This window comes from Lynx rufus, unplaced genomic scaffold (genome assembly GCF_022079265.1).
Source record: "Lynx rufus isolate CCGP_SWC_20201006 ecotype Redwood Valley unplaced genomic scaffold, mLynRuf1.p SCAF_4, whole genome shotgun sequence".
Lineage (NCBI taxonomy): Eukaryota > Metazoa > Chordata > Mammalia > Carnivora > Felidae > Lynx > Lynx rufus.
In genome coordinates, this window is record NW_025814856.1 from 109,616,245 (window position 1) to 109,631,388 (window position 15,144).

Here is a 15,144-nt window from a genome sequence, read left to right on the forward strand (position 1 = left end):
CCCATGCAGACACTGTTAAGTAATCACAGTACTCCGTTCCACTGTGACTGAATATAGCTTTTATATTCTCAGCAGCCATTTTAATTGCTAGGAAACCTGCTAAATATGAGGGAAAGAAGAAAAAAAAAACTGAGACTTCTGATTTTGCACATTTTTAATATATTTTACAGAATAATAAATCTGGATCTCAAATTCTATAAAATAAAACATCACTGTTATTTTCTGAGAGTAAATGTTATATTTATTCAATTGTAATTGAGTTAGTTTTAAAAATATGTATATATACACTAAATATCAATGATAACTGCCATTGGATATTAAAATACCAACCACTTAGTTATTTATCAAACACATATTTTGCTTTATAAAGAGAATATATTGAAAATCTTGAATAGTGTGTTGCTGTCATTTAAAAAAAATGTACATTTTTCACAATTTTGAAACTAAAAATGTACAAGAACATATAAAATGGTACAGTACCCCAGGCACCTCACACAGCCAGTTCTGACTTATTTTAAACCATACTAATAAAGCCCAACATGATAAGTATTTTTCATTTATTCTGTTTATTTTTGAATTAAACTTTTAAAATTCAATCTTTCTTCATCAAAATGGCTTTAACACTTAAACTATTACTTATTTTTCCTTGGCCTAAGTAGTTTCAATATTAAAAGGAAATAAAATGTGAAGATTTAATATAAGAAAATGTTTTACTGCATTGTAATTTTTATAAAATGATCATTGTATTTATACATAGTAAAGTTTTATAGTGCTAAAGATCCAGTATGAAAGTGAAAGTTTACCTGTTGAGCCAATGCAAATCGCTTAAAGTGACCACAGAAAGAATGGCTCTGAGTGGAATACAGAAGTCTAATTCTTACCTGTAAATTCATATACTTGCAACAAGTTATCTCTCAAACTGAGCGGTTTTAAAAAATTTATACCTCTTACCAGTATGTCATTAACCAAACCATTGAACACACTGTTAAATTCTTTAAACGGCTAATTAAATTGCACTCAATTAGCAAACATTTAGAAAAAAGAGTCTTTCCACAGAACTTTCCACAGGTAGAGGACAATGCACACCCCTGAAGCATAAATTACTATTATTTTCAACGATATTTGGGAAAATAAAGTGAAAAAAAGACAGTTCCCATGAAAGTAATTAAGTTTACAGAAGCAGTGATGAAAATGTAACTATAAAGTTTGCCTCTGGATCTCTTAAACAATAAAAACAATCAGTTTATCTTTCTCTCTTGGCTAATACTTCTCTCCATTCCCTTCACCTCTAGGTATAATTACCAATTAGTCTATGTTGGAAAGATGGCTAGAAAGCCAAAAGCTTCAGGACTTTCCTCTGGTCATTGGGATGATCTGTCCCTCCTTATCCATTCCTCCAATGCACATTTGGAGCCTCTGGCTTACTTCCCATAGCTTCTCGGCTGGATGTCCTTTGCCAGCATTATGATTAAACAGGGAGATGAGCTTGAAACTTACTATGAGTGGTCCTGAGTTTAATCCCTACTTTTTGTCACTACGCAGCCCCATGGCTGTGGACAAGGCAGTTAAAGATCCCTGAACCTCCAGTTCCATCTAAGCAGTCAAGGATGTGAGAAGACTTCTTTAAATTATTTTCAAAGCTGTGAATCACTTTATAAACTGTAAAGAAAAAGATCGAATGCTATGATAAGGTGATGATGATGGTGGTAATTATTTCATGCACAATTTAATATTAACTAAAACCTCATTACACTATTCCAATTGCCAAGGGTAAACTCACAGTCATTGCTCCTAGATAAATTTTCGTCTTGCATAACAGTCCATAAATAAGTTGGAATCTAAGGTAACTTAACTAGCACTCAATCGATAGAATAGTTTTGCTGTGTCATAGATAGGCCGATTCTTGCCTTTTACTCAAAGGCACTTTCTCTTTAAGACCCTGATAACATTTCCCTATTTGCCTTTATAAGCACTTCCAAATTCTTAAAACATTTTCACCTGAAGACTTAAAAAGGTGCAGGTGTGAACCTTTCGCAACACAGCCAATCCACCACCTTAACAATGACATAGGCATTCTAACCAAAAATCTACACATTATCCATATATTTTCATCCTCAAGAATTTGAATTATATCATTTATTTTATATTTCTTAACATCCCTAGAGAGAGAGGAAAAAAGTGGCAAGCCCAGAAATTTACATCCAAGCTACACTGAAACAATACATTTCATTTAAGAGAATGAATTATAGTAATAACTCCAGGTCCATTATATTCTACCATTACTGAAATGCAAAACATCAACTCTCCCACCAAAATAGATCCTTGAGAAAAATAGAGAAAATCATCCAACTTGTTAAGAAGAAATTCCTTAAGGTAGGTATTTCACAGTCGATCTTCAACTGATAACATCTCCTGCAGCTTTTATAGTTTCCACATGTAACCTAAGTCTTGGAATCTGATCTAATGTGTTTTTATAAAGTAAATGTAAATATAGAATAAAAGTTATCTCTAATGATTGGATGTACATAATTGTAAAATTTAGTTTTAGGGAAAATCATTTACATATTTAAGGTATATATACCAGGGGAAATTTGAAAGATTGAAAATTTGATTTTAAACAACAACAGTATCTGTATCAAAAAATAATTTAATTCTTGAAGATGCAATGACTCCCTCCTTTTCAAAAAAGACTAATTTGGGATTGACCAAAATAATTTCACTTTCATGGGGATTTCCAGTCTTCTTTTAAATGTATCCAGAAAAATCAGAGACCATTCAAAGTAAGTCGAAATTATTTTTCATAAACCAAGGAAAACATACAATTTTAAAACAGAAAGTAGGAGAGGATTACATCTTCTTTATGGACCTAGAGTAATGTGAGCCCAACGGTGAAAATATCTCAACCAGAGTTCCCTGTTATCTCCTTTTTTATTTATTTTTTAAGGTGTGGAAAATTAGAATACAGGTCAAAATATCACATGGTAAGAGGACAATTTTAGTATTAAGAATAATCCTAAGTCATATCTATTAGTATCAAGACAATGTGATTTGCTAATTAACACAGAGATAAGATCATGGTTGTTTTCTGAATTCTCATTTCGAGGATGATTAGCTCAGCCGTCATTATTTCCATTCAATCTTTTATGCTTTTGTGCAAAGATTATGTGAAAGCAATTACTTTCCATTTACCTATTTTCTGATTCGATTTATATTTGACATGCACAAAAGTATATTTTTATTTCACAGATATAAACAATGATCCACTTTTTTAACCCAAACATCACATCCCACCAATTATGAGACATAAAAGACAATATAAACATGCCACTACATATAATAGGGAGGGAGCACAGCAGAGATACCTAGATAAATGTTTCTAAAACCCAATAAGTAATTATCTCTGTGTTCTTCATGTTACCAGGAGCTGACCAACAAGTCCAGAATTTCTTTCTTTGATTAAGGTGGCAATAATCGTAGCACCTTGCCTTAAACTTTCCTGGAGCTTCTGCTCGTCCTAAAAAAATAAAAAAATAAAAAATAAAAAAGAAGATAATAATAATTTTTAAAAAGATGTCACACATTAAATTTAATAGTTACTTCAAGATTTTTTTAATATTTCTTCATTTTTAGTTTTTCCATCAGCTTTATAGAGACATAACTGACAGATAACATTGTATAAGTTTAAGGTGTACAATGTAATGATATAATATACATATAAATTATGAAATGATTACTACAAGAAAGTTAATCCATCACCTCATACAGCTACCACTACAAGGGTAGTGAAAACATTTAAGATCTACTTTCTTAGCAACTTTCAAGCATAAAATATTGTTACCTATAGGCACCATGTTATACATTAAATCCCCAGAACCTATTTACTTGTAAGTAAAGTTTGTACTGTTTGATCAACATCTCCCCATCTCCTCCCCACTCAGCTGCTGATAACCACTATTCTACTGTTTTTATGAGCCACTTTTCAAGGTATGCTGCTCTCTAGAGTAGGCATTTATGGAACTCAGGCCACAGCCACTGGTATATACTTGGTCCCTCAAATAAAGAAGAAATTAAATATATATATATATTTTTGAGAGAGAATGAGACAGAGCATAAGCCAGGAGGGGCAGAGAGAGAAGGAGACACAGAATCTGAAGCAGGCTCCAGGATCTGAGATGTCAGTGTCAGAGCCTGACACAGGGCTTGAACCCATGAACCATGAAATCATGTTCTGAGGCCAAATCAGAGGGTTAACTGACTGAGCCACCCAGTGCCCCCAAGGAGAAAGGCTTTTGCAAGCACTTTTCATTATATGCAAAAAGTATCCGCTGAAGATACCAAGAAAACTCTGACACAGTTTCAAATGTTAACAGTATGAAACAAAAGATTTTCCCTTAATCCAGTATCTGACCAACTTTGGCTCATCACTCAAGTGTGAATAGTTCATCAATGATGCAAACCTTTCCTTCATCTTGTTTCTGAGTGTTCTCCAACAACAGACTTTGTTATAAACTGTGAATACTGGTTGGGAGGAAAAATAAAAATGGCTTGTTGTTTGTGAAGTAAGGATCAGGCAAATTAGTGAAATGAGTTTCTCACAAGTTGCTAAAATGTGGTTTTGCCTTTGAAATCATACTGCCTATGAATATATGTTTACTCTAATGATTTACGCTTCTTGAGGGGATGAAGGGATGATAGTATGAAGGGGAAAAGAAAGTCAAAAGAGAGATAATATCTTTAAAAAGATTTTTGTGTTATTAATTGCACTAGGTTCAAAAAGAAGGACGTGGTAACCAACCTCTAAATGTGGGCATCATCCTTAACGCCTTTTCCTTCCCCCCCCCATGTTTATTTATTTGTTTTTGAGAGAGAGGAGTGAGCAGAGGAGGGGAAGAGAGAGAGGGAGAAAGAATCCCAAGCACACTCCATGCTGTCAGCACAGAGCCCAACGTGGGGCTCAAACTCACGAACCGTAAGATCAGGACCTGAGCCGAAACCAAGAGTCCAACACTTAACCAACTGAGCCACCCAGGCATCCCTTTAATGCCTTTTCCTAATGTTCAGTGTAGCAAAGTACCTCCTGCTTCTACTTCCTTGGTGTTTTTTTTCAATCCATACAAGCCATTCAAAGCCCTGCTGCCAGCAAAACATCTCTGTCCTGAATTACTGCAGCAATTTCACCAACAGTCTCTTTCAAGTCTTGTCCTCTTCTACCCTGTTTCCCACACAGGAATCAAAACACTTAATGTAAAGTACAGATCTGCTCACCTCACTACACTACCTAAAATCCTTTCAAGGCCACCTTTTGAACTTCAGGATCAAGTCAGAACCCTTTACCTCTTTACCCTTCCATCCTCTTCCTGCCTTTCCCTTATGATCACTAAATTCTCCCAGCCACACAGAACTGCTTACGATTGCCCAAACAAGCTCTTTTTCTAGCCTTTCCCCCCTTTGCACCAGTTAATGCCTTTGCCAGAAAAGCTATCCCACTCCCTTTCAAGTTTGGCTGACCGTGGTTACTCTTTATAGTTCGACCCGGTTTTCAATGGTTACAATCTACCCTAACTCCTGCCCTCCAGCCCACTTGGATGAGGTCAATCTGTTTCCACAGCTATGAATTCCTCTGGTACACTGAGTTTGCAATAGACTTTTGAGTTAACCATCTATCTCTTCCACCAGATGATGAGTTTCTTGATATAAAGAATTTTTCATTTTCTTTCTGAATACGGAACACTTAGTTCAATGCCTAACACATGGTAGCACTCCACAAATTATAATGAATTCAAATCACAGGAGGCTATATGATAGAGAAATCATCACCCTCTCAGTTTAACTCATTTGTTAATAACAGTGACCACTTTTGGGTTACTTTGTTGACTCCTATTTTCACATTTAGCAGGAAGCCTGGCAATGGCACAAAGAATATAATCAAAACCTTTCTACTATCACACCTTCACCAGCTCAGAGATCCAAGGTTCCTCACTTATGAGGATATTGGTGAGAGACCACCTCTGCATAAGCTCCTCTTTTCCATCAGTTTGCCTGATTGTGTTCGCAAGGGGGGAGCTGGGGAAAACCCACAAAGGGGCTAAATGGTCAGTACTTTGCATCTTGCAAGTGAGTTTTTTTTTAAAAATTTTTAAAATTAATTATTATTTCTTAGAGAGGGAGCACACAAGTGGGGTAGGGGCAGAGAGACAGAGACAGAGTGAGAAAGAGAGAACTTCAGGCAGGCTCTCCACTGTCAGCACAGAGCCTGATGTGGTGCTTGAACTCGTGAACAGTTAGATCACAACCTGAGCTGAAGTCAGACGTTTAACCCAGTGAGTCACCCAGGTGACCCTCAAGTGAGTTTTTTTAATTTTTTTTTTAACATTTATTTTTGAGACAGAGAGAGAGCATGAATGGGGGAGGGGCAGAGAGAGAGGAAGACACAGAATCTGAAACAGGCTCCAGCCTCTGAGCTGTCAGCCCAGAGCCCGACGCGGGGCTCGAACTCACGGACCGCGAGATCCTGACCTGAGCTGAAGTCGGACGCTTAACCGACTGAGCCACCCAGGCACCCCTCAAGTGAGTTTGATGACATTTCAATATTGGATTTCAAATGCTGTACAGGTTTCCTGAAAATCACATATTAACAAATCATTCTAAAGCCATATATGTTTATGCTTAAAATGTTATTCATTCATAAATACACAGAATACTCTAAAACTGAACAAAATACAAATTAACTATAAATACGTATTTGTCACTCCTTATGATTAATTACAATACTGTACAGTTTATAATACACATCCACACCTGTCTCATTTATTGAGACATACAAAAGATGATGACAATTAAGTTTCCTCCTCTAAAAATAAACACAAAAAGACTATCTGAATAGCTTCTATGAAACCAGTTTATACTTGCGATAATGAAAGCCACCAAGTAACAAATGAACAAGGGGAAGAAATCTGTTTAAGATCCTAGGGCTACAAAAATCACATTTCTTTATCTTAGAATAAGGCTTCTGTCCTCATTTTATAGTCCCATAATTTACACATTGTTAAACAATGAATTTAAGTAAGAATGCTCTTTTAAAGGTTAATTTATTTGTGCAATCTTTATAGGCATCATTTAGAACAATTTTAATTCGGTGAGAAGAAACTATGTTATTCTACTGTTTTCCCTCCTGAGCTTACTTTATTCCTGAAAAATAGAGAAATTTAAAAAGTGATTAAACAAGATGCTGAGACACACCTACAATCAGAAAATTCTAGTATGTACAAAAGCAGATATTCAAATAATGTGTGGATTTCAAACTCATCTCAAAATTTCTTACCTCTATAAAAGTATTGCTAATGTAGTTTTGAAAAAATGCAAATTCACATAGATATTTTTTTTTGAGAGTGAGAGAGAGAGAGGGTGTAAATAGTGAGGGGCAGAGGGGGAGAGAGGAAAGTGGCACTCACCGGGGGTTTGTGTTTTACCCAAAGTGGGGCTCGAGCTCCTTGAACCCATAAACTATGACATCATGACCCGAGCCGAAGTCAGATGATTAATGACTGAGTCACCCAGGTGCCCTGGCTGAGATCTTTAAAAAAGCATTTCTTGCTGCCAGGGGATATGCAAATCAGTGTTTTTAACCCTTGAGGAGGGGGGGAACACAGGGGCCTTACAGGTGGTCATTTTATTATCATTCTCTCTCTCTCTCTCTCTCTCTCTCACACACACACACACACACACGTATATGTATACATATGTGCATTCCCTTGTGTATACCAGGTATTATATAATAAAAATGTTTAATGTTAAAACTAAGCAAATTCAACATAAATACTGAAAACTCCTGTTGATAGTACACATTCTTGGTATGATATAATGAAATGGCATTTACTGCTGTGGTCTTCCTCCCCAAAACCCATAAGCCCAGTCTAATCATGAGGAAAACATTACATACAAACAAAAGAGAACATCCTACAATATATCTGACCAGTCCTCCTCAAAATTGTGAAGTTTATCAAAAAACAAGTCTGAGAAACTGTCATCGCCAAGAGGAGCCTAAAGAGACATGACAACAAAAAGTAATAAAATATCCTGTAATAAGAAAATACACTAAGTAAAACTAAGGATATGTGAATGAACTATGGATTTTAGTTGTTAAAAATAGGGGAACCTGGGTGCAGGGCATGTATGTTCAATTTAAAAATATTTCTCGATTTATGTGCCAGAATTACAAAACTTGAATTACAAAGGTAACTTGTGCACACCAGCCCATTTGTATATTCCTTAAATAAAATACACTATTCTTTTAATAAATTATGCAACTGATAAGGGCACCAACTCTATCACGAGTCTGCTGGTACTAAAATACAGGCTTTGACAATATTCAAGTGATTTTTAGCAAATTATGTAGTTTCATAGTTCTCCTTTTTTTTTCATCTAAAACAGAGATAACAATATTAGCTACATCACAGCTTGTCTGTGGGGACTACATCAGACACCCGTAAACCACAGACTTAGGTAAATATCCATTCATAATAACTATTAGAATTATTTTATGGTGTGCGCTAATTTCACACATGACAGAGGGGCTGATATCACCCTCTGATCATATGTGACATTTAAATCTGATGATCTACCATATGTAAAAATACTGTTGCAGGTCTTGGACAGTCACCTCTCTATGTCTACAACCCTTGAAAGACAAGCCTATTAGCTAACATTCACCCCTGCTATCGTGTTGAGAGATTTTTTCCAAAGTATAAAGTGATACAGAGCCCAAGAAGACAAGAATGATAATTTCTCAGGCAGAAAAGACACAGATTGCAATTTAGAGTTGTTAAGGTCGTTGGACTTCTGCAGGCAAAGTCTCTGGGAGTGGGGACTTGCAGAGAAGTTCTAAAAATCTGCTAAAAATTCCTTGATTCCTTGGCCAGCTTTTAAACTGGGCTTACACAGGAAGAAACTCAGTGGGGTCTAGCAGAGAATAACTGCTGGAAAGCTGGGGAGCTGAGCAAAAGTTTCAGAGGCTACACAGTACTGAGGACAAGAAGGTTAGATCTGAGTTCGACTAGAATAAAGAGACCTTGGTGAATACCCATGGCTTGCAGTTCAGAGCTCTAAAAGGCCATGCGTGCAGCCTGGGAATAAAGAAAAAATTGAATTGGACCGGCCCTAACAAAGGTTAAACAGTCTCCAGAAGATCAGGTTGATCTCCCAATAATACAAATGCTTTCCAGAACAAATTTTAATATTCTTTGGAGGAAGATAAAATAAGCTAGAGCATTTAAAACGTTTTATAACTCAAGTATGGCATATAATAAAATCTTACTAGATGAGTAAAGAGGCAGAAAGCAAAAAAAGCAGGAAAAAAAGCCATAAAGGAGAGAAAATGATCCATATATTGGATCCATATATTGCACCATTTTCAGACACAGTCCATATGTTAGAATTGGCCTGAAAGAATTTCAAAATAACTATAATTAATATGTTAAAAAAAGGGAAGAGATGGCAACATTGATGAAAAATGGACATTTTCAACAGAGAATGGGACCTATAATAAAGAATGTTTTACAACTATAAGATGTAACACTTGAAATTAATAACTAATTGTAGTGGTTTAATATGAGATGGGCAGGGCTGATGATCCTGAGGGCAGATTAAAATAAATACATACATATCCAAACCGAAGCACAGAGAGAGAAATGGTGAATTGTTGCTATAATCATCTTAATACCTGTGACCAACTACTATTTCACTTCCCTACCGCTTCCTTATCTACTGTTACACCCCAGCGCGCCACCAGAAAATTTGTTTGGGACATTTAGAAAATCACCTATGGGTTATCTCAGCAGCCATGTCACCTGGGAATATTCACTACATGAAACTAACAAGCAAAAAAACAGTCAACCCCATTTCTAGACAAGCAGTGCAATGTCATGAGGCAATGTCAGTGCAAAAGATGAGGCTGAAGGTAGTATTGTTACAGCTGGCCCTAAAGGGATGAGAGAATTCAGAGTGTGGTAAGAGCACATAAGGCTGGAAAAATGCCTGAAGGAGGTACAAGCAAAGGGTGAGAAAAAGGCAAAAACTGCAGAGCCCAGGATGGACAAGAAATACTGAGGGAACAAGAAATCATGACTAATTTTCATGGTGGCATATCACTGTGAGAGGCTAGACCTTGCAAAGATATTGCAAGAAAAGTGAGTACCCAAACTCCCCCCTACACACACACACACACATAAATAAAATTACCAAAATTACATTTATCAACAGTTCATATACTATCTGTAATTCTAGTAATTTCCAGGCTTTAGGTTTACCTTAATTTCTACTCACAAGTCATAAAGAGCATAAACTGTAAACACGGCACACCAATTTTTACATTCTCACACATAAAAATCAAAAGCATACATTTCGTGAGTTTAAAGAAAAACAGGAGAGTATTTAATGATACAAAATGTGTTAAAGTTTGTGTTAAATATAAATTATTGTCATAATCGTAATTACTTCTTTCATCTTGCTCACTTCATAGCAATGTAAAATTTTTGAGAAAAATCATAAAAATTGCCAATTCTAACCTGTCATAAAACAATAAAAACATAACTTTTAGCTCAAAAATACAGCATTTACTTTCTTTGGTTACAAGTGTATTTAAACAAAAAATTGGAAGCCAGCAAGAAAGGAAATAAAGAATACAGTGGTCTGATTTCTTGAAATAATAGAGGGGAAAATAGCAAAAAATTAACAAGAGTTCTTTTTGGATGATGGATTTATGGCTATTCTTATTTCTTCAGTGTGTTTTATTTTCGCAATTTCCAAACAGAACACAACTTACTTGTCTAGTAAGAAGAGTAAGTTGTTCTAAAATTTAGTTTCAAGACTGTTTAAATCCTGGTAACTAAATTTGATTTGTTATCGCATAAAGTCAATAATCTAGAACACTGTCCAAATTTCCAGGAAATATTTATCTTCATAAAAAATCTTAAAAATCTATATAAATACTTTTTGTTTGAATATTTTTGTCTTCATTAGACAGTCCAAGAAAGAATTATGTTACTAAATCACAAGGCCTTAGCTTTCCACTGACTTAGAGCTTAAGAAAAAAATCTTGGACATCACACGAAAGGAAACAACAAAAAATTTGTCCTTAATTTTATTCAATACATTAACAATTGTTCATTGAGATCCTGGATAGTTTACCATGCTTTTTCATATTAGGAAGAACATTAGATGAAATATCAACATATAATAGCTATTTTTAATTTCATATACTCTCAAACTGAATTATTTGGGATTAAAATTCATATGGATTTCATTTGGACTTCATCTAGAAACATCACATTTAGCTATTTCTTTATCCTTTGTCATTTCAAGATTAAGATGAAATGCCCTATGTTTAGATGAAAGATGCACAGAAGTTGCAATTATTGTCTTAAACACAGAAGGTAATTCTAAATTTACTCCACAGCAATTAAATCAATGGAATGTCAATGGAATCCTGGTCTTTAGTCTGTCTGTATGTAGTTGGTTTCTTTTCCAGTTGATACATAGGTGTCCATATGATGGTTGTGTGTATCTATCAACTTCCATAAAGGAGTAAAGTTTTGATGCAAAAATTCTCACGGGACTTTGAAGCAGTTGGCAAAATTTGGGAACTCGGGGAAAGTAGGAGGTGTTATTTTCATAGAAGACTGGGAATGACAGGAATGGTTTCATAATTTATAGCAGCTCCTCTCTTCCCTCCTCCGTATCAGCTACCAGTAGTGCCATTTTCATATAAAGCCTATGTCTTCGAAATTCCTTACTCTCCGAATGTTCTCTTCCATTTTCTCGAGGACAACTTATGGCAGAACTATTCCCAGTGTATATGAACTTTAAGAACTTTTTAAAAGATTTTTTTTAAACATTAAATTCTATCACTGTACTACACTGCTCTGAGTCTTTGAATTAAAGAGGCATAAACAAATTTATAGTATGCTGTTAGAACCAAATTTATGTCTATTTTGCAGAATATGTTGTCAAAGAATAGCAGGAAAAGCTATGACATCATTGTTGTCCAAATCTTTATAGACAACCTGAAAGGAAATCTTTTAGAGATACTCATCCTTCCTACACATCACTCCCAAAGAAAACAATGTACTGTTTTAAAAAGAAGACTATAAAGTTAAAATATATGTATATATTAATTTAGGCTTTAGATATGTCACTAGATTACACAGCTCTTTTCGAAACGTAAGCATTATGTTGCCTCAGCAAATTCCATACCTAAACCCTAATTCAATTTCTATGAGTTACAAAACCATCCTGAAATTCAGGTTGCTCTTATTTTGATATTAATATCCTTCTTCCAGCTATCCTTGTTTTGGCGAACTTATGGAAAATAATATCAAAATGTCAAAACTGTCAAGCACTCCAATTAAAAGCCCACTATAACATACATTTACAGAGGGCATATACAATATACAAAAATATATCATAAACAATATATAAAATGCTACATTGTTGACTTAAAAATCTTTTAACACTTTTGTTACATTTATAAGATAATATCAAATTAAAAAAATTGTATATATTTTCCTGATATGGAAGGGAAAAAAATCTAATGGTAACACACTGCCCCCTAGTGGATATGAAGATAAAAGTTTGCTGTGTATAAATTTCCAAAACTTCAGGAAAAAGCAGTCACTTATTGATCAGAGTTTGAGAAAAACAAAACAGTCCTATCCAAATGAAAAGCATTTGTCTCTTGATAATTTGAGTTAAACAGCTGTCTCCTGAAAACCTCGGTAATAAAACAGTATGATATGCACTTGGATTTACTTATTAACATAATCATCACATAGCAGTGGCAGTCTCCTTTTTTCTTAATGCCTTACCCATACTGTAGGTATTCAATAAGTATCCGTACAAAGAGTTAACTAAGAAAAATAATCAGTTAACAAAACTCTGGGGTCCACCACTGTTACTTTGCTTAACAGATAAAGATAGGAAAGACCCAAACTTTGCAGTGTTTAGCGCCATAGCACAGGGGGGTAAAACATGGGAAACCAAAAAGCAGATGTCTACTCTCAGAAACAAGCAGTTCATTGTTATGTCAATTATTTCTAGATCTGGGATTTGTCACACTGTCATCCTTTATTTTCTTTTAACATCATTCTTACTATCAATTTCACAACTTAATAAAGTTGAAATAAAGTGTTCTCATACACAATGTCCCTTTTAATTAGCAGAATGTTTTGATCCTACACAACTTGCCCAGCAGCCCTGCTAGCTTTCTACTGTGACATCCCTCGCCAGTCACACTCCAACTGCTCAAAGTCTGCATCCACACCATCCTTTGGCTGGATGCTACAGGGATGCTGGATGCTACCTAGGATGTCTTAACTGGAGTGGTCTAGGATGTCCCAGCTGGCTACTCTTCTTTGCTTTTGGCTACAGCTCTCATCTCACTAGGACACCATTTTCATTAGCAAACCCACCTTACTTTCAGCACATACTTGACATTACAATCTAAGACTCTCCACAAACAACCTAATTAACCCTTCTAACCATGGTTCTCACTTCTTTACTATACAGAATCCACTTTTGTGGCCATACTGGTATAATCAGCTATTCCTTCTTTAGTAAAATGGTTTCCTCATAATTGTTTTTCTACTTCTCATCAATTTTCAAAAACCTGGCTGTGATGACATGCTCTAATGAAATTATCTATTTTAGTGAACATCAATAATTTACATTATCATTCTCTTATTAGTATTTTTATTAGGTTTCACACATATAAGTCTTATTTTCTTAGCTAAATTGTAGATAGTAAAAGAAAAGTCTCCTAAATTAAGTTATAACATCAAATAAAGTACTATATTCATAGTAGGTACTCAATAAATACTTACTAGATCAATTTGCTAATTCTATAAAGATCTGGTCCTATATATGACTATTAAGACATCTCTGAAACATCAAAGTATTTAGATAAAGGATGCATCTTTATAGAAATAACCTATTAAAAATAAAGTAAGAAAAAAAAAACCCTGCTTTCTGTACTTGAAAATTGGAAAGATGTCAAAGGCTAGAATTTTGTGTTACATGATTCCTCCTACTATGAAAGAGTGCTTGGTTTGGGAGTTAAATCTAAGGGACATTGATAAATTGACATTAATATACCTAAGTCAAGGGGATAAAGCCAGATGATGAGGCAAACATTCTCAGATAGGGTAGGTACATAAGCAGGAAAGCAATATATACTAGACATAGGAGGGCAATGGGTACTGTTTCCAGAACGCATGAGAAATGACAAGGGGGACAGAAAGATTATATGCACAAGAGTTTCTTCTTGAGTGGAGGTCTAGGTAGAAACACAATTAGTGGGAAAATGTTGATGATTCTCTCAGAGCAGAAAAACTTTAAGTTTTTCCTATAAATTTTAGATTCAAATTTTTAATAACAAACTTAATACAAGGGAAAAACTTAAATGGATCAATGCAAACATATTTTCTTGGTAGCTGTGTATGTGTGTGTGTGTGTGTGTGAGAGAGAGAGAGAGAGAGAGACAGAGAGACAGACAGAGAGAGAGAAAGGGGGGGATTATTATTGGAATAGTTTTCAGCAGTTAAAAAGAAAAGGATGCATAGTTAATGATCATTAGATTCTTGACTATTGGTTAAATGGGTAAATAGTATCCAAAATCTTAATCCCCAGGTTCCACAGAAAAGTGTTTAACATTGCATTAAAAACTCTATTTTCTTCCAAGAAGCATGCTTTCAATTACAACTTACAAAAAGAGTTGCATCCTGACCAGACCGGTGCTAATTTTTGTCAGTATTAACCAGCAAAAAGTAGATTGGCCAAGCTCCCTCCAAGCATCAGAGAAGAATTATTTCTCAGGAAGAAGCTCACAGATAGAATTGTGCCTCTAAAGCTTCTTTCCAGGGAGGAGAAACAAAAAACCAGATATGCAAAGCAGCATTCTAGGTGGAAATAACTTACTGGAATTATCAGAATTCAATCGCTTTCTGAAATGACACTACTAAGTGAAGACAGTAAGATTAAAGAAGATGATTCAATCATAGGATTGGGAACAAAGAAGGAATAATTTTATGTCATAAGGGATTTCATGTAGGTATTAAATAAATGTATTTTGAATTAAAAATCTCATTGGAGGTG

General features: G+C 35.0%; 1 protein-coding gene across 1 annotated transcript in view; it reads right to left on the minus strand.

Annotated features, from left to right (window-relative positions):
- Window positions 1–216: 216 nt before the first annotated feature.
- Window positions 217–15,144, minus strand: part of CRPPA (CDP-L-ribitol pyrophosphorylase A) — a 332,224-nt gene continuing 317,296 nt past the window's right edge. Inside the window, exon 10 of the mRNA XM_047096860.1 lies at window positions 217–3,514. Coding sequence (XP_046952816.1) covers window positions 3,410–3,514 — 105 coding nt within the window. The 3' untranslated portion in view covers window positions 217–3,409. The remainder of the gene's footprint in view (window positions 3,515–15,144) is intronic.